The sequence below is a fragment of the Danio rerio genome, chromosome 7 (genome assembly GCF_049306965.1).
Source record: "Danio rerio strain Tuebingen ecotype United States chromosome 7, GRCz12tu, whole genome shotgun sequence".
Taxonomy (NCBI): Eukaryota; Metazoa; Chordata; class Actinopteri; order Cypriniformes; family Danionidae; genus Danio; species Danio rerio.
This window is the reverse complement of record NC_133182.1, coordinates 24,194,166-24,221,249: the sequence shown is the minus strand read 5'-3', so window position 1 is coordinate 24,221,249 and position 27,084 is coordinate 24,194,166. Positions and strand designations below refer to the sequence as shown.

General features: G+C 34.6%; 1 protein-coding gene across 1 annotated transcript; it reads left to right on the top strand.

The window, feature by feature from the left end:
• The first annotated feature begins 196 nt into the window (after window positions 1-196).
• Window positions 197-26,402, top strand: slc7a8a (solute carrier family 7 member 8a). Its single transcript, NM_001271897.1, has 11 exons — window positions 197-1,040; window positions 9,184-9,388; window positions 10,288-10,439; window positions 17,341-17,466; window positions 18,375-18,528; window positions 20,925-21,048; window positions 21,373-21,476; window positions 21,773-21,869; window positions 22,033-22,182; window positions 23,027-23,204; window positions 23,978-26,402. Exons 1-11 carry the CDS (start codon window positions 893-895, stop codon window positions 24,133-24,135), a joined length of 1,596 nt encoding a protein of 531 aa, NP_001258826.1. The 5' UTR covers window positions 197-892; the 3' UTR covers window positions 24,136-26,402.
• Window positions 26,403-27,084: the final 682 nt, after the last annotated feature.

Here is a 27,084-nt window from a genome sequence, read left to right as displayed (position 1 = left end):
GTGTTTAGAAAGAAGCAATAGGCAACAATGAAACAGTATATTGCGAGGTTCAGGTAGGTCATGTTCCTTATACCGTGCTGTTCAACAGCTTGCCATCTCTTTAGAGGCGGAACCCAATAGCCGCTCGTGACGCGTCATGGGGGAAGGAGGGGAGGAGGCGCGACGGTACATATGGAGGCGGGCTGGAGGACTTGACATATGGAGTAAATACTACAGACTGTTGGAGGCGCTTGGACCACTGGTGCTGTGGATATCACTGGAGACGCCAACTGTTTTCAGTGCGCGGACACTGATCTACACAGGGACTCTTCGACAATACGATGCGCGCGTTGTTTTAGGAACGAGGAAGCATCCGATTTATAACAGGTAACAGTTAACGTTACAGGAAGGAAAAAAGTGGGACAAATACGAAACAGGTTTTCGGCCTCACGAGCGCGCTGTTTTAGGTTTAAATTGCAGATCAAATCCTGGATAATCTTCATCACTGACGCAACAAACGGACAATTAGCGCTTAAGGTGTTTTTGTAGTTTTCTTATTTTTGTTTAAAAGTAGTGCGTGACTTCACTGTCAAAACGGAAATCTTACATTTCAATGACATTGAATAGTGTGCCTAGTTTTTAAATTCATTTTAAAGCCTCGCATTGCAGTCGCCTATCTTTACTTTGATATTTCCACGTGCTATAAAATAAAATCAATAGCGACACATGTCTCAGAGCAGCTTCATGTAGATAAAGGGAAGATACGGTGCCGTAATTCCTCGAGACAGTATTCTGGCTGTATATGTGTACCCTGGCGGTCGCTATCTGAGATCTGACCGGCGGTAGCCTATAAGTCAAGCGCTGCTCAAGCATCATCGCTCAATATCGAGGATTGGACATCTCAATTACCAAAATGACGGATGGACCGAGACAAAGAGGCAGCGCAGCCCCGAGCACCGCCAGCGAGGATGGAGGAGCAGCAGACACGGGCAATACAGCAGGGCAGTCAGTGGCGCTGAAGAAAGAGATCGGCCTCGTCAGTGCGTGCGGCATTATTGTCGGTGAGTGATCGTTTGCTTTAAGCATGCAATTATGAATGCATGAATGAAACATCTTACGGTCTTTTATCTCATATGAATTGGATTGCTTCTATTTCTCATACTGTAGAAATGGGGAAACCAGATACTTTACAAAACAATAACAGTCTAATAAATAGCTTATAGCCAATGCGTTTTTTATATTATTTGCACGATAAAAATGGATTTTTAATCGGCAAATCATACCATTTAAAGCCATAGTTTAACTATAAATATTAAAGCACATTTTTAATTGTAGTTTAATGATGATTTAGTTAGGCTATTAGGATGATAATGGTCCTTAAATGGTTAGTTCATCTAAAGATAATAATTATGTCATTAATTATTCACATTGATGTCATTCCAACCCCCATGACCTTAGTTTTTAGAATAAGAATGTAAACATTTTGATGAAATCTGAGAGCTCCCTAAACCTTCAGAGTCAAAAATATTTCCCACCTCTTCAAAGTCCAGAAAAACACCAAAAAATCATCCTATAATCTGATCACATGCCTTTAGTGGTAATAAATAACTTCATTTAACAGTTTCCTTGTCTCAGTGTCAGTATAGGGTGCACATTCATGAAAGGGTTGTGCTCTTTATCTGTCATGCTCAGTAGTTTATGCAAACAAAAGTATTCTCATGGCTTCATAATATTCTATTTCTACCACTGAAAAGTGAAGACACAGGGACTGTTTTTACAATGTTTTTGGTAGCTTTCTGGGCTTTGAACAAGCCGGGACCATTGTTGTCTATGGAATATCAGGTAGCTCTCAGATTTCATCCAGAATAATTTCAGACACATAAAGGGCTAAGCTCTAAAATATATTTAGGCCCAGCAGAAAAAAAATACTTCATCAAAAAAAATGTTTTAGTTATTTTTAATTAAATTTTAAATAATGTGTCTAATCAAGCAGACCCTAGTTTTATCCATACATTTTGTTCAACATAAGCTAAAACATTAGACTGCTATTATATTAGTTATGAATATTGTATTGCTAAAAATATGCATTGTTGGCGATTGGATGTGTCTTGGATTGATTGGGTAGATTTACATAAACAACATAAAAATTGAGACCCATTTGAAGTGATTTAAGACCTACAAGACAATACTTCAGTGAATTTATAGGACTTTTTAAGGCCAAAAATGTAGTTTTTGTAATTTAAGACCCTGCAGATAGATACCCTGTTCATTTGTGTTCCAAAGATGAATGAAAGCCTTGGGGGTATGGAACAACATGATTGTAACAGAATTTTCATTTCTCATTAACCCTTGTAGACATACTTTTTGGGGGAAAAAACTGGACTGTAACTGCACTGTAGACTTGTAAGGCAGAGCTTTCTGCAGAGCTTTTTTAAGTTGATTCAACTTTCAACTCCAGTACTGCCCCTGACTCGATTTAAGCTGAGTCAACTCAAAAATAAACTCTGCAGCAAGTTACCATACAATATTAAGTTGAGTCAACCTTTTTACAGTGGGTTAATACAAGACTTTTGAACTTTTAAGACTGACTTTAAAAAGTAATATTGTAATCAATGTCAACGAAGTTACCATAGAGTGTATGATTATTTGTCTGATAAAGGGTTACATTATTCAGTATTGCATTTATTTTGTTTAATTATAGTATACAAAATGTACTGTGTATAATGATTGCATTTAAAAGAACACTTATTTTACATAAACAATCAAGCTTAACTAAAAGGTGTTATAAATAGAATATGTGCACTAGCCATTAACAACAGACAGAATGCTGATAATGGCTAAATATCAGTAATTTATAGGCCAATATATATTGGTTTATCACTTCTGCAGAACATGCATGTTTTTTTTTACAGTGGTATTATGGTACATAAGCTAAAAAAGACAAGCACCTGCGTGGCTATGGCATTAAATATGTTCTTTTTCACTCTCTCTTTTGTCCTCTGTAAATAAAGTAAAAAAAATCAAGTCAGTCTGTGACCACAAACAACATAAGAGGAAATGGGGGGAGGAAACATGCTGAACTCTGTCAGACTGTCACAGTGGTGTTGTTCATTTACAGTTCAAGCAGCATTAAGCTATAAAAATATATTTGAAGTCATGAAAAGTAAAACCAACTCAAGATAATCCCAACCCACATTTTAACTGCAATAATCCTCTTCAACAACCTTGATCGGGTCATATATTCACATGCTCTCAGTCAGCCCACGTGAACATTATTATCAGCTGATTGTCACTTCAGATTGCTCAAAGCTTTCCTCTGGCCTTTGTTCTCTGTGTACATTAGATTTATTAGAATGCTTTATAACGGCTGCCATTCTCATCCTTATCAACCCCATTCACTAAGATATTAAACCCTTTGTGAGTTGGAAATGAAGGATGAACTTGAAGGTGAACTTTCTGTAGTTTTTGACTTGCTTTTATATAGTTTCTGTTGAATTTGCTGCATTGTAGGATCTACAAAGAGCAATAAAACCTTGAATGTCTAAATGTTTATGAATTGACTGTAGAAAGCAAACACTGAGTTGGCTTAAAGGTGTAAAGTGTTATAAACTATACAAGTCAGCAATTTATGATGGCACTCCATTATTTTTTATTTGCAACAGAGGTTTTTTTTACTAATACAGTTATGTTTTGTAGATTAATCCTCCATTAAGCTGATTAAAATGAAATCCAAGTGAGGAATTTTGTTATAATTAATAAACTTAATACAATTGAATTGTGCTCTCATTTCCTCTTGATTTTCTTCATGGTTGCAGCTTTATGTAGAACTGAAAACTGTAAATTATTAAAAGACATTAATAAATGGGATTATTGCTGAACATATTAAAAAGCGTTTAGCCATTTTGTGGAACTTTTTAGCTTTTATCTGTCCATTTAGTATTAATTACAAAGATTCTGCATAACTGAACAAGCTTTAACCTAGTTTGTTTTTGGGTGGGGGGATGCGTTGGTTTGATTTTATATGTGAATTTGTAAAAAGGAAACTAGCCATCAAGGTTACAGACCCACAAAAATAGTTGGATCAATAAATGGGTGAAAGAAAATCAATAGCACTGTTGAGAGACCTAAGCAAGCATGTTAGTGAGAGTAATAAATAAAAGTACAAGTGACTGTAACTGTAACATCACTGCACGATAAAAAGGCAATGTATCTGCACAATAATTGGCATGTAAATATGATAAGCTGATAAAAAAGAGTGAACTGATTTTAAGGCAAGTTAGTTCAATGCGGTCACTTTGGCACCATCCTGGCCTATATTCCATGTAGGCCATAGGGCCATCTCCTTTAATGGGAATCATAGACCTAATTCTTAAATAGGAGTATTCTATTGTTAAACGTGTGGATATATAGTATAGCTAGCAAATAAGTTACTTTTAAAGCCAAATAGCATTTAAAATCGAAACTAAAAACTGCTGGGTTCCACACAATCACTTCATGTTGTCCCAACGCAAATCAATGAAGTAAATGTTTTTTTCTATTTTTGGTTGATTTGATTTGATTTCATCATGCACAAAACAATTCTTTAAACAAAATACATTTTAATCATGGTCAAAAATGTACCGGGATGAAGTACAATCTTATTATTTTCCCCACCCCATTGCCATGCACACACATCATTCACTTATTACTTCAACTTATTTCTTCATTTACTTATCTCTTCTTTTTACATGAGACATACGAGTTTTACATGAAACATATTTCATTCTTCTGGCATCTTTGACATACTATATGTTTGATTCCATTTGCACATTTACGTTTTATAACATAGACCCAAAGCATACATTGTATTGCAAAAAGCCATTACTGAAAATGTCATCATACACTGTAAAACCCAAAAAGTTAAGGTAACTCAAACCATTTGAGGAAACCGATTGCAACAAACCATTTAAGTAAAAAAAAAAACTAATCCTAATGAGAACTTAATCTATTTGAGTAAAAAAAGCCATTTGAGCACAGTAAAATCTGATAAATGAAGAGAACTCAAACAAACTGAATACTGTAAAACCCAATAAGTTAAGGCAACTAAACCAATTGAGGAAACTGGTTGCAACAAACCATTTGAGTTAAAAATAATCTATAGGGTTCATGTGAACTTACTCCATTTAAGTTGAAGTAATGAGGTATTCAATTGACTCCTTTTCAGGAGGTAGAACTTTCAGTCAATTTTGAGTTAACTACACTCATTTCATTTGATAAAGTTGAATGGCGGGTTTTACGGTGTAGCTTTCTCATTTTGTTCCTTTTCAATCACCTCTATTAATCATTATATTTAATAATATATATTTTATACAACTTTTGAAATTGATATATTTCCTGACATATTTTGACAATCTGTTCCAGACTGTCCCATAATTTCACACCACATACACATGTACACATTTTTTTAAGTCCTTGTTTTTAACCTCCTAAGATTTTGTTCTTCTCTCAGATTATATCCCCCTTGTCCTTCTTCAAAAACGTTTGTATGCTATACAGAAGTAATTTGTTAATAGCTTTAAACATAAATTGTGCTGTTTTAAATTCAACCAAATCTTTGAACTGAAGTATCTTCAATTTGAAAAAATAAAGGATTTGTGTGCTCCATAGTTGGTTGAATATAAAAAATTAAGTTGTCCACCCAAAAAACTTAAGAATTGTGGTGGTTCGGCTAATTTTAAATGAGTAGTTTGAACAAGCAGCAATTTTTTTCATGTACTGTATATATCAAGCAATCTTTCACCTTCATCCTTCATTAACCTTCATTCACCTTCAAAAAAAACCCTCTCTGGATTCAATGATTGACTTATACAATAAAATTCACTGAACAACAGCAAACGTCAATGCTATTCATCTGTAAAACAAACCATTTCCTCAAGCAAAACTAACATTTGTGTTGACTAATACTGAAGTGGTTGCATTCTGCACAGGGAAAATTGTCAAACAACAAATGTAAATGCCATGCAACTAAAAGTAGATAATCTTGGAGCTTTTTTCCTAAATCATGGAAAAAATAAAAAGAAAATAGGCTGGTACAGCTAATATGCATGCATGTTCTGCTTTAAATAGCCAAAAAAGCTTTAATTTTAAAGGCGACTTGTGCTTTGAGCTGAAAGGTGGAACTTCTCTGTAATCCTTCCATCAATGCAATGTTTAACAAGGCTTGGCACTGCATGATGTGATCAATTTGAGTAGACTAACAAAACCAGAATGTTAAATCAGAGATTGCTTCTGTGTTCCTGTGCTGTATGCGTGGTGAAAGCACACAAGGGAAGCAAGCGGATGTAGTATGAAAAGGAAACCCATCTGCATATTTTTCCACTTAAGTCAGCAGGACCTCTTGATGTACAAGTGTGCACAAAAATTACCAATCAGTCATAAAACTAGTGGATGTCCATATTTCCCATCTGGTTTAGCTGGTTGAAACCAGATCAATTTCTGCATTCTTTGGCAATAGTAAGAGATAGCTTAGATTGTATAAAGTTGTGAAATTTGTACTTTGAGGTCATGGGACATGCTGAAGTTTGTGATAATCATATCTTGGCCGCGCTTTTTCATGGCAGAGATTAAATCAGTGAATTGAAGCGGGAGACAAAAATCGACGCTCAGGTGTTATGAAAGTTTATGGATATTCCTTTTGATTGGATTATTTTGTAAGATAGCAAAAGCTACAGAGAAGATCTAATTACTTGTTTATAGTTCTTAGTAGACATTTGTTTCCAAGTGATTCACAGAAAACATTTGCAACGACAATCCTGCAAAGGAAATATGGAGTAGTTGCTTTAATCGAGGGCAGAGATGTAACAGGACAGAAACTCTGTTTACCTGAATTTCCACCTGCATGAGTCTGTCTCAATGCCCAGACTTGTCTTGCAATTAGAAAGGATTAAAGAATAAACCACAGTTACATGTGCTGAGCCGGTAGTCACTCCTCAAAATGACTAAGATTCCAAATAAAACATAATAATAATAATTACATACAAGGTATAAATGGTTTATTCCATTTCCATATATACTTGCAAAATAACAAAGAAAACGTTCTGCAAACAAAAAATAAAGTATTGAGCAAAAAATAAATAAATAAATAGAAATCTCCAAAAATCACAAAGCGAAAATTAAATTTTGAGAAATAAAAATGAAATTTGCAAACCAAAAAGAAAACTGCAAATAAAAATCTAGCTGTGCAAATAAAATCTTTACTAAAACAATATTTGCAATAAAAAAAAACAATAAATATTTGCAAAAAAATTTTTATAGCATTGCCTTTACAAGGGAACTTGGGTGTTTACGGCAGGCTCAGACCTACTGGGCTGTAAGAACACCTCAGGGAGATTGTGTCTCCAGGTGATGACATCGCTTAAATGGAGGCTGGTCCGGGTACCTTGTAAACTCCCAAGTTCCTTTGACTCCGTCCCCTAGTCAAATCAGGGCCACAAAGTGAAATGCACGGAAACGTGAAGTCCAAAGAGAAAACAGCAATCACAAACTTACGGTTGACTAAAAATCTGACTAAAATGAGCATTGCAACTGACTGGATGGTTTTGTAAAGGCAATGCTATAAAAATGTTTTGCAAATATATATTCTTTTTATTGCAAATATTTTTTGCACTGCTTGATTTTTATTTGCAATCTGTACCACCCCAGTGACAGATTGTGTATCTTTATTTCTGAGAGTGTAGATTACTCCTTCATATTTTTAAATCTGTGTGACTTCAGCTTTTTTAATGCTATACCTAAATGCATGATGCTTGTTTATTAATAATAGTTTAAATGATTTGCTAAGTTATTTTTGATTACTGTAATTTAGACGTTACGCATGTTTTTTCAAAGACAGTTGTTATTTCTTTGTATTGCCTATTGTGCCCTCCTGTGGCCTTTAGGTGAACCTTAAAATTCCCTAAAAAAGTCAGAACATAAAAAAATGTAAATGTCATTATTTACTCACCCTATATTTGTTACAAATCTCTTTGTGTTTATTTATTCCGTTCAACACAAGAGTTGATATATTGAAGAAAAAAAAACAGCTATTGACTTCCATTATATATATATATATATATATATATATATATATATATATATATATATATATATATATATATATATATTTATATATATATATTATATATACTTTAGGAACGGTAAAGCAGAAAATTTGGGTGGCTTTAAAACCTTGACTTTTTCAAACCATGGTATACCTTTAAAACGGTTATTGTCACATACCTAGTTTTCGTCAATGTAATTTAAGTATTAGCACAATTTTAGAGCCAGTATATTGTATGTCATAAACACACTCACCATTGGGGCTCTATGTAAAGTGCACACACTGTTATACAGCTATACAAATCCACGCTCTCCCCCATTTATTTGCTATGTGTACTCACTCCATTAGTCACGCTGAATACTAACTCAGCAAATTACAGTCAGCTCTGTGTGAATCCCTCTCACCACCTGCTCTGTCTCTCTTCTCTTGGCTCATCCTCCCTCTCCTTCCTCACGTTTTCTCTGCCTCTGACATTTTCATTTCCGTTTGATTCATACACTGTCCTGCTTTCCTTTATTGGTTTTCCAATATCATACTTTGCCACTTTTAGGTCTTGCAGATCTCTATATCTCTATCAAGAAAGCGTCACTGACTTCTTATCATGTATTTTAAGGATGCATAGAATTAAGAAAGCACTATATTCTGTCATTAATTTTCAGAATAATATCGAGAGGAAGTGGAAGTGATTTAGATCATCATCCAGCATTAATGTAAAGAGATTAGGATTTATCCTAGATTAAAAGGAAGATTCAACTCTTCATATTCTATCTCTTGAAGAATGTTTAATAGTGGATGTTTAATTAATATTCCATGAACATGTAATTGTAAATTCATAATACTGATCATACCATGAAAATAATTATTCATTTAAAATAAAGTTGGACATATTTTCAAAATGTATGTCCTTAATGCACTCCTGACAAATCCCAAATCTCTTTAAATCCTTTACTCGTGATAACGTCTCTCTGGCTTTTCATTTAGAGCACTTTAGTAAATTCATCCAGACATCCATTAGGCATATAGGTTTTTGAATTCATAATCAGTGCAATTCCCTTCTATCTTTCTGACCTGCTTTCTATTTTAATTTACATTTCCAATACTCAACCTCTATGTTTTGTCATTTTCAGGTAACATCATTGGCTCTGGAATCTTTGTCAGCCCAAAGGGAGTGTTGGAAAATGCCAGTTCGGTAGGCCTGGCCCTCATTGTATGGATTCTTACAGGCATTATAACAGCGATTGGCGCACTCTGCTATGCTGAGCTGGGCGTTACTATACCAAAATCTGGAGGCGACTACTCTTATGTCAAGGACATCTTTGGAGGACTTGCAGGGTGAGAGTTTTCGGCCACACGTTCATTTTAATAATATTTTTAGTGTCTTTTACTAATTGACTAAAGTCAGAAATCTATAAGTTATGTCTAAAAGCTGCAGCCGTTTTTCCTTTTTAAGTAGTTAAATTAATTATAGAAATGTAGACTTTAGAGTAATTGTATCATGAAAATCCTTTAAGTCAGAGATTTAACAAACCTGATGAAAAACAATGCATTGATTTCAAAGACATGAGTGTTCAGAGATTCGGCAGAATTTAGTTTTCATTAATGTGCAATAAATACAGTTCTGTTTCTGATTAAAGTATTACACTGCAAGCACCAGAGTGAGCCAGTCAGAAACTGTGGAAAGCTTAGGCTTACTGCGAACGAATGGAAAATAGCTTGGTTTATCCTTTGGGAATCCTATACTTTTCCCTCAAATGACTGTAATCTTCTGTCAATGAGATTGCCACTGTCGTTGTATGGTAATTAGCTTGTTAACATCTTAACTAAACATTTCTTAGTCCACTTATAGGTAGTCAGTGGTCAATCAAACTTTACAATCCTGGCTTTGTTCACGCAGCAACAACCCTTGCTTATCACGGTGACTGCACTAATCATGGACTCTGCAAATGGACAGCCATTAGCATTCAGTCATAAAGTCACTCAGTCGTGACTCGGATTCACTCCACACCAGCGAATGATGCCAATAAAGTATACTGCATACGCATTAAGTCAATACTAAAAACAGAAGACACTGCTATATCCAAATAAAATAACGACTTATCATTAGCTAAAAAGAAAGCATGAAATCATGTTTTTGGTAGTCAATCATTAAAATCCCATTGTATTACCTTCTGATGAGTAATTTTTTCGCTTAAGGAAATACAATAAGAGTCTTGTATGTTTGTCTTCTACAGGTTTCTGCGATTATGGATTGCTGTATTGGTAATCTACCCTACTAACCAGGCAGTCATTGCTCTCACCTTCTCCAACTACGTTCTGCAGCCTCTATTTCCCACCTGCTTCCCCCCAGAGAACGGTCTGCGGATACTCGCTGCCATCTGCTTGTGTGAGTACCAGAAGTACAAACTCGCATCTCATTGTCCAGTTATTTAGATGAACAGTGATGCTCCCATACTATTAAATGTTTCGCTTTAGGATTTACTGGCTAGCTTATCAATCTTATCAATGCATATGTAAATGGGAATATAGTTATATTAAAACTTCATTAAGATTCGATTAAGACAAAATTGATGTTAAATACTATAAACAGTGTTCATTTTGACAGCAAATTTTGATTTAGTTTTAGTCTTTTGACTAAAATTCCATTATAGTTTTAGTCATATAGTCTTCTAAATCATTTTAGTTTTAGTCTAGTTTTAGTCGACTAAATCTACTCAAGATTTCTAATCTAAAGTGAATTCTAAAGCGAAAATGTATGTAAAAAATAAAAGTGCGCTTCAGTTTAATGCACTTTCGTTATCTTTAATGTTGTATGCGACTCCTTGATAAGCGGAGATCATAGCACTATAGTATCATTACATCCTTACAAACGTAAGAAATAATCACGTCGCTGAATGACGCCCTAAATAAATTGTTTTGTGGTAGAGGTACACTGTAAATGGCTGTTATCATGACTATAACGGCAGACACAGACAGTGCGTAAACCTACCGCAAGTCAGCTAAACTGTAGGTGCAGCTAAAATGAAACACGAGGAAACTCCTCACGAAAATAAATGCCATGATCATATGAATTTCAAAATGACTGATTTAATAACTTTTAATGTACAATCTAACAGAGTCAATTCTCTAAAAATCAGCGAGAGGCTATACAATTTCAGTTACTCAGGTAAATGAAAAAAGATCTGAGTTTACCTTTCCATGAATTTTGGGATGATTCTCTAGCATGTCACTTTAGAACTACAGTGGACCAGTTAGTTTTTAAATGTGTATGTGTGTCATGCATCACACATACCAAGATTCTGATTGTATATTTTAATTCTGATTGCATATTTTACAAAAAATTTCCCTTAATCACGTTTTCATCTTGTTGTTATTAATCAATGAAAATGTATATTTTTAATTATAGCTGTGGTCATCATCACTTCATTTTTATTTAGGTTTCCTCTAGTTTTTGTCGGTGCTATCTTGTTCATCACGAAAATTATGATGACAATTTTTCGTCAACGAAATTAACACTCATTATAAGTGTATAAATATGTATATAAAGAGCTCTTCATGAGAAAAAAAAGTCTTGTTGAATTCTGTATACTTTCAATACCTTGGGGGAACAGTTTGTTTTATGTAGTTTACCTCACAGAGGCAACAACAACTTACACAACAGCTTTTTCCACATCTGCTTGTGGCTCGCTTGTTAACACTTGTATATTTTAGGCATTTTTCTCTGATAGTGCATGCACACATTGTTGCTAGGAATGAGTTTTTTGCTAGAGCCTCTTATGTTTGACCATTAGGTCAACTCACGCTCTGGTGAAAGAGCACTGATGACCAGGGCAAGAAAGCCAGAGTTTTGGGACTGTCAGAAAAAGAGAGATGGATCGAAGTGTGAATGAAGAAGACCAAGGGGTCTTACTCTGGGAGAGGGGAAAGAGAGGTTGTGGGAAAATGTGCAAATAGACAGTGAAAGAGAAAGGGATGTGTGAAGATGAATGGAATGATGTTTTTCATGGCGTCAAGAAGTTTTGAGCGTGGGCTTTCCACAAACTTCACGCTGGAGCTACAAATACTGCAAGCTATATGTAGACAGCCAAACAAGAGAGACACTAAGAAAAAGTAGAGGGGTCAAATGGTGAAATATTACTTTGTTATGATATGTCTTAGAAAGGGTACAATACAGTATATTTAAAGATTAACAAATATAACTGTATGCTTTTTGTGCAAAACATCGTTTGAGGACATGACGATTTATGCAGGTTAAATAAAAGATCGAAAATAGTCCCAATATACAGTGCTCAGCATATTTGAGTACACCCAATTTTAATAATGAATATTTTTATCCATTTCTCAGTGAATTTGGGTAATATATATTGGTGGATTTGAACAAAAGAGATTATTAAACAGATATATTTATTACAATAATATTTGAGTCACTGAACATCTTTCCATAGAAATGGAAAGATAATGCATTTAAATTCATGCAAAATATTGCACTAAAAATTACAAAAAAAATTTGCAAGTTAACAGATTTGCAGGTTTTAAGGCCCTCAAGGTCGAACAGCTGTATCACAATTAAAATGTTCTGATTGGCTGAAATAGAACAGTTTTTTTTTTATTTAACCAGATGTTCTCAAGCAACCCTAAAACCTTTTATTTTTAATTTTTTGCTTTGCCTTTGTTTTGTTTAGAGAACGGCAGGAAGTGTGTGAAAGAGCAAAAGTGGAAACTCTGACATAATTTCACAGGATGTCCCTGTTCTCTACTCCTTTATGCCTTTTCATAGTGCTGCAATTGTAGAATTGTGCACATGGCTTTGTGTCAGAACCTTATTAGCTGCTGAAGTAGGGAATATAAGTACACTCCTGGCACAAATACAACTGCAAAAGGAAGTCAGAAATAAGGCTGCCATTTAGATACCTTGTCCTGGCCAAATACTAGCAGCATTGAAAACCACCCTTTAATGCATTACTTGTGTCGCCAGCAAACTTCTGACAGTTAAAGGTTGTAATTAATTAAAAAATGAAATGGTATTAAGAACACTTTATGCACAAACTACTCCTTAAAAGTTATGTATACTACAAAACACAATAGAATCATACATAATTATCAAATTGGAAAGAATTTTGGCCGTTTACACTTTTTAGATAGTGTGTTTTGGTTATTCAAATCCCCATTTACACACTTGTGATTGTATTGATCACATTGAAATGTGAAGTGAAAATAGGGCCACTGTGGCAAATCCAGTGTGGAAAAAACCACAATCCACTATATTTTAGAACAGAGGCCATGAGTGTACATGAGCTGCCAAAAACGTAGCACATGATCTGACTTGAATAAAGAGGCTAAGTACGGAAAGTTAAATGAGTAACATTGTGCATATATGTGACCTTCACTGTAAGCAGCTTATTGAAGTAAGACTCCTGTTGTCAGAAATTGTTTCTGCATGCTCAGATTAGCACAATATACGATGTAGTGCAAATTTCACTACCCTAATTTTAACAGGAATCTGTCTGTAACTCTCTTGCATTTCTGCTTCTTTTTTCCCTTTCTGAAAGTTTCACAAGCACCACCCTCTTTAGCATGTCCCCCTCCAGTCCATTTCCCAGAATGCAACACATGCCCTTATCTCAAGACACATTAGGTCTGAGATAGAGGCTCGACATTGCGAGGCTGTGTTTCTTTCACACAGATAAGACACAAGGATTAATGCAGCTCCACACTCAAAGCTTTGCTTGGTTTGCGCTGCTTTTCTTACGTAGAGTTTTTTGTGTTGTTTCTAGTCTAAATATTTAATTAAAATTTGTAAATCAAGAAGCATTTTTTGGTCATGTTAAAAAAAGTCTTGTTTTTAGAACAAAAATGTGCAAAATAATCTTCCAATAGGGTAAGCAAAATAATCTTGTTTTCACTTTGAAATAAGATTATTTTGCTTGTTTCAAGGTAAAACTCACATAATATTGACATTATTTCTGAAAACAAGACAATATTTTTTGACCTGTCTAAAAGAATGTTTCTTGATTTAAGAATGTTTAGATATTTGCACTAGAAACAAACAAAAAAAACTCTAAGTAAGAGAAGGATTTTTTGTAGCGTGACTATATTTTCTTTGCGTTGTATTAAGCAGGGTGTCATTTTGCACTTCAAAACTGTTTGTCACTTTAGCCACAAACTCAAATGATCATATATTATGTGTAAGCTTATGACAGCAACATATTTTCACCAAAAAACTGTTTTGTATTGCTTTATTGTACATAATTTGTTCGGAGTAAGCTAATTTAATTGCAAAAAATGTTAAAGTAGAACAGGTAACACTTTACAATAGGATCTTATTATAGTGAATTTTAGTTAGTATATTGAAATTAATAGTATAGCCACTTCCCTTTTCTTAAAATTTTCTCTTTTCTTTTATTAACATTATTTGTTTTAACTAATATATCATGCTGCCAAGCACATGCTTAATTTGTAAAATGAATGCACGTCTTTTATTGTTTATGTACACCATATGAGGGTTATAGTGTGTTTAATTATTTTATTCTTTTAATCAAATTTGTACTGTTATATATTTTTCTATTTGTACTGTCATTTTCTTTTACTTTTGTTTGTTAACTATGATAAAATCTTATAAATAAATGTTAAAAAGCAGTATAGCCATATTTGTTAAAGCTATATCTTACAGTTAGTGTAAAAGTTTATTAACTTCATTTAATAAAACAATTATGATTTTAACGAGTTAATAGTCATTAACAAAATTTTTTTTACATCACCCAAGATTAATAAATGCTTTTGTAGTTTTCATCATGACTAGTTAGTCAAATGAACTAATGTTAACAAATGGAGTCTTATTGTGCAGTGTTAACAAACAGTCCTCCAATAGAAATAGCATTTTCATGTAATATCTCCTGCATGTTGTAGGTAAGATTAACATTAAAATATTTATGTTAAACTACACTATAAAGTCTTGAAGCATTTGGTGCTGCAGCTCAACAATTGTAATATTTGTAAAAGTTTAATTAATAAATAATTAATCACTGTGTTTATAATATAATTAAATGCATGTTCTTTATTGTATTATTCTCTAATATTGTGTGACAGAATGCCCCACCATGCCTAATATCACATGACTTGCTTTTTAATGTCGGGACTAGATGCTACTGCAGGTGGAAGCAAATTCAAACTGAAAAAGAGCCAAAAACTTTTACTGTTAAGCCCCTTTCACACAAACCTCTCAATTCACACATAGTTCACACTAGTTGCTCTATCTAAAGGTTGCTACCAGCATTGGTCTGCCTGGCGACCAGGCCTATTTGAATTATTATTGAATTGGATAAGTTTTTGTTTTACAACAGATATAGTATGTCGAAGAAACAGGAAAAACTTGGCTTGTGTCAGAACCTAATTAGCTGCCTAAGAAAGGAATATAAGTACGCTCCTGGCACAAATACAACTGCAAAAGGAAGTTTTTGTTTTACAACAGATATAGTATGTCGAAGAAGCAGGAAAAAACTCTGATGGGCAAATCAAGAAGCAGCACTTTTGCATATCTTGCAAGTTCTCAAAATGCAAGACTCAAAGTTTACTTGCATGCTCAGGTTTCTTGTGTCCTTCTTTTTTTTATGGGCAAATATGTCTGTCACATGCCATCGGCAGACTATGGGCATGTGACTATGAGTCATTTGGCACATAAAGTACATTGATTTGAATATGTGACCCAGGATCACAAAACTAAAATGTAATTTTTTTTTAATTATTGAAATGTATATATCACCTGAAAGCGCAATAAATAAGTGTAGGTGTATAAGCATTGATATATGGTTAGGATAGGACAATATTTGGCCAATTCTTTAAAAAATCTGGAATCTGAGGTTTTAGAAATTCCAATTACTGAGAAATTCAGCTTTAAAGTTGTGCACCTATGTGTCTAAATGCTTACACTTTGCATAATACAAACAGAATGTACAGCAATACACAAATATCTTTACATATGAAAAAATAAAGGATTAAAATGTTATACTGTATATGTAATACTACTTAAATATAAAAACTACTGCCTCCATGACTTCTTCATCTCGGGGGACTTTTTCAGTTTATTCATGACAGTTTACTTTTGTATAATGTTATTATTATTAGTAGTAGTATTTAGGCTGTTACATGCAAATATAGATTTTAGTATTTAGACTTAGATTTGTCCACGTGTTGGGTTTTGGACCATATGGGGCATTTGACGTGTGTTTGGATAGAACAGTTTGTTGACCACATTTTCACATTTTATTATTGTAAATTTATTCATTTGCTATAAATTAGAACTGAATTTGGAAATAGTTTTGAAACAAATCTTTTCGCTTAACAAACTAAATTAAATATGCGGGCTAATGAATGTTCTCCGTGGAGTGTATACAACACCATTTGCTTATCCACGAAAGTGAAGGGGTAAAGTAAAAAGTAAAAGTAAAGTAAAGACAAAGTAAAGAGGCCGTATGGAGAAGGCTGATTCTTTTTCCTCCTGCTAAAAATACTTTGTTTAACTCGCTGTTTTCTCGCTAGTAAAGCATTCAGTTTTTCCACTTACAAAGTCTGCCATGTAAATAGAAAATGTGCCATAGCGCGACACAACTTAAAGGAATGGGAGATGAGACTCTGATTTTTTTAATGCACGTTATGCTCTAAGCACAACCCTGTTAGACCTTGCACTAGAGCTCAGAGCATATTTTTCCGCCCTTAAAACAGCAAAAGTGGATTCAGAAACCCCTTAATGCCTTTTGTTCTTTAGACTTTCCGTCTAGATCTTTAAAATAGAGCCCTTGATATCCTTGTTATTTTTTAATATCATATTTTTTATTAATATTTTATTTTATTGTTTTTATTGAACTAATAGGAAATATGACAATATTTACATAAAACACAAACAAATAACCAAACATATAACTTAAACTGACTGCCACATTTTACATTAAGAGATATGCTTTTTGTTGTCAATTTTTGTGTGTGATTTTTTTTTTTTTACTCATACAGTGTATATTTGGTTACTCCAAAAAATATACCTGCAATTTAAGACTAAATAATCTGCATTTGACTTGCCTGTTAGCAGTGCATTCAGTTGTCAATATTCTACAGATTCACTTAAAGGTCTATTCTGAGCTTATAATTGTGTGTCTGATTAATTTCTCATAGCTGAAAGCATTATTTTATAATCCTTTGGCATACTGGACTACTTAAACTGCAGGGCGCTCATTAATCTTACAAGCGATTCATAGTGTGTGTGTCTGTGTGTTAACGTGTGTTTCTGTGTGTTTCAGTGCTGCTGACTTGGGTGAATTGTTCCAGCGTGCGCTGGGCTACAAGAGTACAGGATGTCTTCACCGCAGGGAAACTTCTGGCACTCATTCTTATCATCATCATGGGCATCGTACAAATCTGCAAGGGTACGTATTGTATACCATATGCCTGTGCATAACCAGCTATTCAATACACTCTGAGTGTGAGGCTACGTGCAATGCTTGTCTTTTTGTACAAGTGTGCATGCGTGACTAACCCTGTCCTCTTGCTTCATTTCTAATAGCTTCGTAAATTCTTCAGAAAACTGAAAGCACAGCACTTCCCTCTTTTTTCCTGGTTGTGTCAGCAAAAAGTGACTGGGTTCAGACCCTCTAATAAAGAATAACACTGATAATGCGGCTGTGCGTCAGAAAGGATTCAATAATGATCACACTGCAAGAGGACCTGCTAGCTCAGAGACTGACCTGATAATATGAGAGTGACAGATGTGATTCCACGCACAAGCTCTAAAACAACTGGATTTGGGTTAGTTGGCGATGGCTGTGCTTTTCACATGGGGTCATGTATGCTCTCAGAGCGAGTTCAGAGAGTACATGTGACCCAAAGGCCTGACCCTAGAAAAGTGGAATTAATACTATGGCTTAAGGAACAAAAAGATTGTAGATTTAAAGCGATAGGCACGGTTTCAAACTGGTTCTAACTGGATATTTGGTTGTGGGAATCTGTCGGTAGACTAGTTGGTAGACTATTTTGATGTTGATTTGCTAGAAAAGGCAGGTCAAGTTACCAGGTGTATTTTTTAAATGGTCTGCTTATTTATCCAAGTTTTTTTTCCTCTAAATCCAGCTCAATTTTAGTTTTTTTTTTACAACGTATTAAGAACACAATGTAATTCTTGGTCCTTGACCTTCAGTCGCTGTGTTGTTTGACTTTGAGTTGTTCTGGTTGAAGCGTTTGCTAAAAGTTAACTACCCAGCAAATCAAAAAACAGCCATTTTATAACATATTTCTCTTTCATGCTTGATAATCAGTGTACCCTTTTCTCCTTCTGCAGGCGAGTATTACTGGTTGGAGCCAGCCAATGCTTTCGAACCATTTCAAGATTATGATGTCGGTCTGATTGCTCTGGCATTTCTACAGGGGTCCTTCGCCTACGGTGGCTGGAATTTCCTCAATTATGTCACAGAGGAACTGGTCGACCCTTATGTGTAAGGCAGATTTTATTCAAAGAACTCACAGTCATTTAGTACTCTGGTCTTCAGGATTTAAGTTAACATTAACTAGATACAAATTAGTCAATGTTTGATGTAATTTCAAATAATGCAGAAAGAGAAGGTGGGATGGAGTAGCTCCTCCCCCTTTTCAAAATTAGTCAAATCACATTTAGCATTTGTCACAACTCAGAGTTATTGAGCCAATTGCCATTCAGAGTTATTGAGTCTATAGATCTTTGCACACTGAAATCCAAAACTTTCGTAAGCGTATTCATATCTGAAAAATTCATCATGTACACAAACCTTGCACACTGAATCTGATGCACATGAATTAATCCATTGCAAAAAAACATTTTTAAGGCATTTCAAGCAGTAATGCTTCTCTCTCTTCTCCAAAGAAGAAAAAGAAAAAGGGATATGCTACATATTGTCGACATCCAATACAGGAAGGAGAGTTCAGCTCATTATCAAAGAGCTGCGCTGATTTATCTCCAAATTTTATTTCAGAAAATCAGTGGAATTTTGAATCATTGCTTGTCATTCACGTTCACATAAGTAAACAAATCTGAGACCGAGGCTGGTAGTAGAGTAGCCTACCTATGGACATTATAATAGGTTGCGGCCGCATTGACATGTCAAAGCAATGAACCAAAGCAGTACATGAGGCAATTATAATGTCTATGGGCAGTTCGTTGAATGTACTGCCCATAGACATTATACTGTCTATAGGCAGTATAATATAGTACTGTAGTGGACACACACATACAAAAACACACCAAGCAGCAATAGCCAGCAGGGGGTTTGTAAAGTTTTCTGTGGCTCAAGTGACGCCATTTTGTATTTTGCCCATCGCTTGTAAGGTTGCTCTAAACCAGGGGTGCAAACTCAATTCCTGGAGGGGCGAAGTCCTGCACAGTTTAGTTCCAACCCTGCTCCAACACACTTACCTGTAGCTTTTAAACAAGCCTAAAGGACTTAATTATTTTGATCAGGTGTGTTTAATTAGAGTTGGAACTAAACTGTGCAGAGCTGCGGCCCTTCTGGAACTGAGTTTGACACCTGTGCTCTAAACTGTCAAAACACCATCAAAAAAATGTCAAAAAAAAATTTCAGATGCGAAAAACAAAAAAAATCGTACTGTGTTCGAGTTTTTTTATGACAGACGAAAGTTTCGAAGGCAGTGTTAGACAATATGATTCACAGAACAGGTCGAATTTATTTTTTACTGTATGAAAAATACGGCAGAATTTTCTAACTCTGTGCAATAACCTTTAGACTCATGACAGCCACAGTCCATACACTCAAAAATGACATTAAAACTACTTAAAATTTGTCAAAACACCACAATTCTTAAGGTTTTTTGAACAACTTAATTGTTTTATGTTCAATAAACTTAAATTTGTAAAAATGATTACGTTGACTTAATTTTTATGTTGTGACAACATGAAGGATTTGTATAGAACTCAACATTTTTACAGTACATAGTAATTATTTTGTATGCATGTGGGCAATGTGTTTCCCCCTGTGGGGGAACGAGTAATGAGTAGATGGATCTGAAGTCTTAAAATGTCTTAACTTTCAAATACAAAACTTTAGAACTTAAAAATTCTTGACTGAAATATTGTGTTGTAAGTCTTAAATCATTTTAGACTAGTCTTAATTTTCAGCTGTGCATGTTAAGCTACCCAATCGGGCAAACACACAGCCAATCACTAACGTTCAATATAACTTTTATTCTCTATTTACCAATATGGTTTATTATCTTGCTTGCACTAACATTTGCTTTTAATGGTTTTTAGAAAGATCAGAAAAAACCCATAGCGCTTAGCCCTGTGTAAGTCCAACCTTTTATTCATAATGATCTTTAAAAGGTCTTAAAAAGTCTTAAAATTGACTTGATGAAACCCTGTTGATGTGTGAATAATTGACTAGCATTTCAGCATTAGCAATAGTGTCTCGAAGGGGGCGGGACGTATCAAATAGAGAATAGAGTAAATAGAGAAACTAAAGTATGAGATGACATCAAATAACACGTTTATTCACTTGGCTGTGACAAAGTGACATTTTTTCATCTAATGTGAATTCTGTCACTGTTTTGAAGCTTCAGATGTCCTCAAGACAAACTTAATACTAACATCTAAAAAAAACTTTCATTTTTTTTACTGTAATTTATCTAATTTATTAAAATAATAATAACAATAATAAATAATTCATTATTATTAAATAAAACTATAAATAATAAAAAAAAACTTTTAATTTGACTTCATGGGGACTCTGAAGAAGCAATTACAATATGATTCAAATGGCCTCAAGAGTTACATGTATTGGGTAGGCTGAAATAATCCAGTGTTCCAATTCTGACTGAACACTCTTTTTTTACCCCCCTTTAGGAACCTCCCCCGTGCTATCTTCATCTCTATTCCCCTTGTGACCTTCGTGTACGTCTTTGCTAACATCGCCTACGTCACCGCCATGAGCCCTCAGGAGCTGCTGGCATCTAATGCTGTAGCTGTGGTGAGTGACCTGTGTCCATTCTCAGCAGTCACATGCTGCCAGACTGTGAACCCAACTATTGTTTTACTTCATGCAGGAGATTCTTTGACATATCTACCAAGTATCAATAGTTAATGTTCTCAGATTGATACTTGGAATGAACTCTTGATGTCCTCAGATGTACCATTTAAACAGATATATCAGACTCCGCAATCTCCTGCATTGGCTTCTAATGATTATTATTTTTTGAATGAAAGCAGTATGAAGCTAATAATGCATGTATGCAACCTCTTTTTCTCTGCTTGTCTCTTTTCTCTCCTTCACCACTCTGTTGCTCTCTCCCAGACGTTTGGTGAGAAGCTGTTGGGGGTGATGTCATGGATCATGCCCATCTCTGTGGCCTTGTCCACATTTGGGGGGGTCAACGGCTCCCTGTTCACCTCCTCTCGGTCAGTCCCTCCCTCCCTGCATCCATCCATCATTCATTCATTTATTCATACACACCATTCATACACAACACTCTTTTATGTCATTCTATCTATCTATCTATCTATCTATCTATCTATCTATCTATCTATCTATCTATCTATCTATCTATCTATCTATCTATCTATCTATCTATCTATCTATCTATCTATCTATCTATCTATCTATCTATCTATCTATCTATCTTCACATACTCTCTCTCCTCCATGTCATGTTCTCCTGAATAACAGTATTGCTGGACTGTCCTCGTGTTGTTCAGGTTGTTTTTCGCGGGTGCTCGTGAAGGCCATCTGCCTAGTCTGCTGGCTATGATTCATGTGAAGCGCTGCACTCCTATTCCAGCCCTGCTCTTCACTGTGAGTATAATACAGTATACATGCACTGTCATGCATCATGTAATCCAACTGTACATCTGTCAAATTTAAGATTTCACTTGGTCCCTTGTCTATTTCATGACATCATCATCATATTTAATGTTACCTCGTTTGTTAAATAAACCTCTCTGTTGCTATTTTGCAGTGCATTTCAACACTTCTGATGCTGTGCACCAGTGACATGTACACACTCATCAACTATGTGGGTTTCATCAACTACCTCTTCTACGGTGTCACTGTTGCTGGGCAGATTGTGCTGCGGATTAAACAACCAGATATGCACCGACCAATTAAAGTAAGAATTGCTAATGATAAAAAAATAATTATTGTCTTTCTGTTGAATTTTTAAGAAACACTCCACTTTTTTTTTGGAAAAGGCTCCCCTATTAACTCCCCTAGAGTTAAATAGTTGACTTTCACCTTTTTTTTTATCTGTTTAACCAATCTCCGGGTCTGGCTGGAGCACTTTTAGCTTAGCTTAGCATAAATCACTGAATTGGATTAGACCATTAGCATCTCGCTCAAAAAATGAAAAAATAACTGCTTAGATAATTTTCCTATTTAAAACTTTACTCTTCTCTAATTACATCATGTTCAAAGGCTGACAGAAACCATTACCTAGCTGGGGACTATTTTCAGGCGATGCAAAATATTATTGCTCCTGATGATACGGCAGCAAAGGTCCTTGTTTATTACACCAGAATGAGAGTAAAGTTCCTAAACATACTGACCTAGAAAATATCCACTTTTCATTTTCTGTTGGACTTAGTACACAATTTATTACAGAAGGGTTACTATTTAAATAGCTTGTTTTAAGAGAGAGTGAGTGATGCTAATGGTCTAATCTGATTCAATGATTTATGCTAAGCTAAAAATGGTCTTGCCAGGCCCCACAATCGACTGAATGGATTAAAAGGGTAAAAATTAACAGTTTTTCTCTAGATGACTTGTAAAATGAGCCTTTTTTAAAATGTGTTCCTTTCACTGACAACTTGCCACCTGTATTCCATTATTCTGGTATCAATTTTGCTATTTTGATGTGCTTGTCCAGTTCGTGGTATTTTTCGTACATTCCTGCCATATCAGATGAAAGATTATTTTTTCCTTCAGATTGCTAACCTCTCTTTTACTCCTCACAGATCAGTCTGGTGTGGCCTGTGATCTACCTGCTCTTCTGGGCCTTCCTGCTGATCTTCTCTCTGTACTCGGAGCCTGTGGTTTGTGGCATTGGCTTGGCCATCATGCTTACTGGAGTCCCTGTCTATTTCTTGGGCGTTTACTGGGACAACAAGCCCCAATGTTTCAATACATTTGTTGGTGAGTGGAATACAGTTCACACACGTGTGGGACTTCATGATTGCTATATTATGTTTGAACAGAGACAGCATAACAAAGATGATTAAGACTAATTAGCAAGGGTACATTAAAATGGTTAAAAGGGGCAGTATTTATAATGATACAGAGTATTTAACTTTAAATAACTGCTTTTTTTTTTTTTACTTTTGTGGAAAAAAAGTATCTTTAAAAAGTGTATCACGATTTCCACAAAAATATTAGGCAGCATAATAAAACATATTTGTAATCAAATAATAGCAAACTTGATGTTATTGTAGTATGAGTGTTATACTTTTGTATTTTTATTAATTGTTTTAATTTGTTCTTATTTTTATACTTATTTTTTTATATATATTTAAATTATTGAGTTTTTGACATTATTTGTGTTATGTGTCATTTATTTATTAATTATAAATTATTCATGTTTTTTTAGCACATCTAGTAAGCTAAATAAAAATGATAATGTTTGTTTGATTTCAAATAAGAAATGGTTAGTTTTAGTCGACTAAACTAAAGGATTCTGTCTACAATATATCAAATATTAATTAAAAAATGTAATAAGTGTCAGTTTACACTTTTAGGAATAAAATATATTCTAAGTTATTTCAGAATGTATGGCTGATTGCAGAGATTAGCAAATTGATAGATAGATATAAAGCCTTTATATTGATTTAAAGAAGATTGTTGCTGACGTTTGAAGAAGATTATTATTGACGTATGACACGTGAACCAAATTCCTCTCTTTGTGTTTACAGACAAGATGACATACCTGGGCCAGAAATTCTGTGTGGTGGTGTATCCAATGGAGGAAGTAAAGAAAACCGATGAGTCTGCAGAGGGGATTGAGCTGAAGGAGCAGACTGCTCCACTGTCAGCAGAGGGCGAGGAGACGCCCAAATCAGCCGACTGCTGAAGAGACACACTCCTTCACACATATTCAAACAGACACTGGAAATCAAACTCAGATTGTTCACATACCTCTATAGTTTGCCTTTTGTATAAAGAGGGGGTTGCACTGGGGGCTGAAGCTCAGGAGAGAGTCATGAACAGAGACCAGCTGCTCCTCGATCTCTGTTCGCTGGTTTCTTAGCAGCTGCTTTCTACTCCATCGGCTGTGCAACAGAATTACAACATTAAAATGTGAGATAAGGAAAAGCTCTAGAATGTATAAAGTACAAGCACAGGTTTTGGGATTAAAAAGAACACCTTTCTGGACATTCTGTGAGACACAGGAGAGTTACAGATCGTGCCAAACTACATCATGGCTTCGCCTGAAACGCCAGGGCTCGTTTTATTTATTTATTTATTAAGTACATTCTAATGTTATAATTCTTTCCCCTCTTTATTTTTATATTTTTTAAATACTTCTCATCATTTTTTTAACAAGCCAAAGCTGTATTATTAATTAGCAAATTTCTCATTTCAAGTGTATTCCACCACACCAAAACACTCTTTTTAAAACGTTTTTATATTTTGATATATTTTTAATTGTAATAGTTTGATCATCTTCCGTTGTCATTATAGAATTGTTGTTGTTTTTTTTTTAGGTTTTTCTGTTTTCTTTACTCTGGGATCTCTTGTTTTTAATCATCATGTTTTAAGGCATATACATAAGAACCGATTGTGATGGTTCAGAGTAGTTTTCTATCAGGTTACTCTGATACTTATACAATTCCAGCTCTTTTATTTGCCTTAAAGCTTTTACTTAACTGTATAAAGTTTTCAATGTTAAAGAGTATTTTTCTTTCGGATATTTTTGAAGGTTAAAAGTATGAGAAAATGAGAAAAAAAAAAAAAACGTCAAAGTTGCTATCGTGAACTCGGCTGTTGTAACAGTGTCTTCATTCTGTGGACTTCAGACAGAATTTAGCTTCTCATGTCTCCGGCTTTACAGCCAGAAATAACCCCACAGTTCACTTTCACGCATCTTAATTATTTCAAAAGTTTATACACAGATGTAGATTAAAAATTGCACAGTGGTTTGGTTATATATGTGAAGAAACAAAAAAACAGTGGTGCAAAGTTAGTGTATGTGATGTATCTGAAAGCCTAAAATATAATAGCTTCGGGATGATCATTTATTTTGTAAATGTTCAACAAACTTGAAATCAACTGACATTGTTGAATCGTGTCATATTAATGCATAAAATATATGATAATCGTGTGGATGGCCTGTAGATATTAATGTAGCTGCAATAGAAGGGACAGAATCAGTTGATCAAAACTAACAAACCTTCACTCGTAGGATGATTAATGGTATTACTAAACAATAAAACGACACACCAAAATGAAGTCTAACAGATAATTAATTTTCTTAAAAAAGATAATAATTATATTGATATATGCTCAGTCAGATCAAGTGTGTGTCAAGGCAAGGATTGTAGTGGTCACGAAGTATTTTTGTATTTCATGTTGGTGCCTCTGTGTTGATGTCAAATCTTTATCCACTTGTGAAGACTATGGAAGAGTGCCAGTTGTTCTTCGTTTCATTTTATGCTAATTTGTAACGTGTAGGCGCTGTATAAAAAGCATTATATTATGTAAATCACGGTGTAATTCACTGCACATCCATTTTAATGAGCTAAAGCCTCCCAACCATCCACATTTCTTTGACACTATTAATATAAAGTCTACAAACTTCGCACTTACACAATAAACACTGCCTTTTGGGTTCCTCTGTCGTGGTCGTCGACGAGGCCTGTCGTTACCAATTCACCACAGACTGACTGAATAACCAAAGGTGTGCATTGAGCATCTTTGGTTGTTGTAATGCTGCTCCTGAGCTGTGCCTCAGTATCCAGCACTGCCTACCGTGTGCTAAACACAAACACAGTGTAGATATTAAATATAAACATACGACTCTGATTGTGCTGCAATTTTAAGCTTTCATATCCACTGGCGATACCAAAAGCCAAAACAAATTCTGGTTAATTTTCACCATCGATAACAAATGATTGATGTCAATATTTTGAATGTCACAACTGTATAAATCAGCAAGAGAAAGACTTTTACAGACTGTATTCAGATATAACTTACAATCTGAGGCGATAAAGCTCTGTTTGCCACTTACACGGAACAGGGGGTGAACGATTTGTATCAGAGTCTTCTTGTTTGTTATAGTTTTTGTATTTGTTTGAACAGTATATATATTACAATGAATAAATCTATATGCTGAACTCACGAAGGCCTTTGTTTATTTCACGGTTGACTCGAAACAATTGAGCTGCACTGCCACCTGCTGGATGATTACGATGACCTCCAAAAGTATATACAAAAGGACCAAATACACTTCCTTTTATTATTATTATTATTATTATTATTATTATTATTATTATTATTATTTTGCCTTTCAAAAACATAACAATTTAGGCCAAACTCAAACCAAATATACTCTTGCACAAACTGACTGAGACATGTCAGATATACAGAAAATAAAATATAAAACCATAAAATTAACAAATATACAAATAAACTAAAAAATGTACAAAATGACTTAACGAGAAAGAACAACATACCGTGCAAACATCAAACTCTGTAAGGGGTTAAATAAAACCATATTCTAGAAACAAATCAGACAACTATTTAGCCTTCTCACCCTTTATTACTTTTAAAGCTTCTATATAGCTGGCAAACTCCTTTTTAAACAATCACAATAAATTGAGGAGCCGTTTTCAAAATTTAGCATTTGTGAATCAAAAATGTAACTGAAATGAGTAAACAATTTGCAGTTAAGTCATCATTTTTGATGTCCAAGCATGTGTGTGTTTGCAAGTACAATTTTAAACAGGAAAAATCAAGAGAAAGCTAAAAATATATACAATTTTACAGACATTTTGTTGTTTTTAGTAGTTGACGATTTCTT

What these genes read in the sequence shown, in the direction of transcription:
- slc7a8a (NM_001271897.1), top strand. Translation starts at nt 893, where the DNA reads ATGACGGATGGACCGAGACAAAGAGGCAGCGCAGCCCCGAGCACCGCC. An exon ending in ATCTTTGGAGGACTTGCAGG is followed by an intron (nt 9,389 to 10,287) that starts GTGAGAGTTTTC and finishes TGTCTTCTACAG; the next exon opens with GTTTCTGCGATTATGGATTG. An exon ending in CATCTAATGCTGTAGCTGTG is followed by an intron (nt 21,049 to 21,372) that starts GTGAGTGACCTG and finishes GCTCTCTCCCAG; the next exon opens with ACGTTTGGTGAGAAGCTGTT.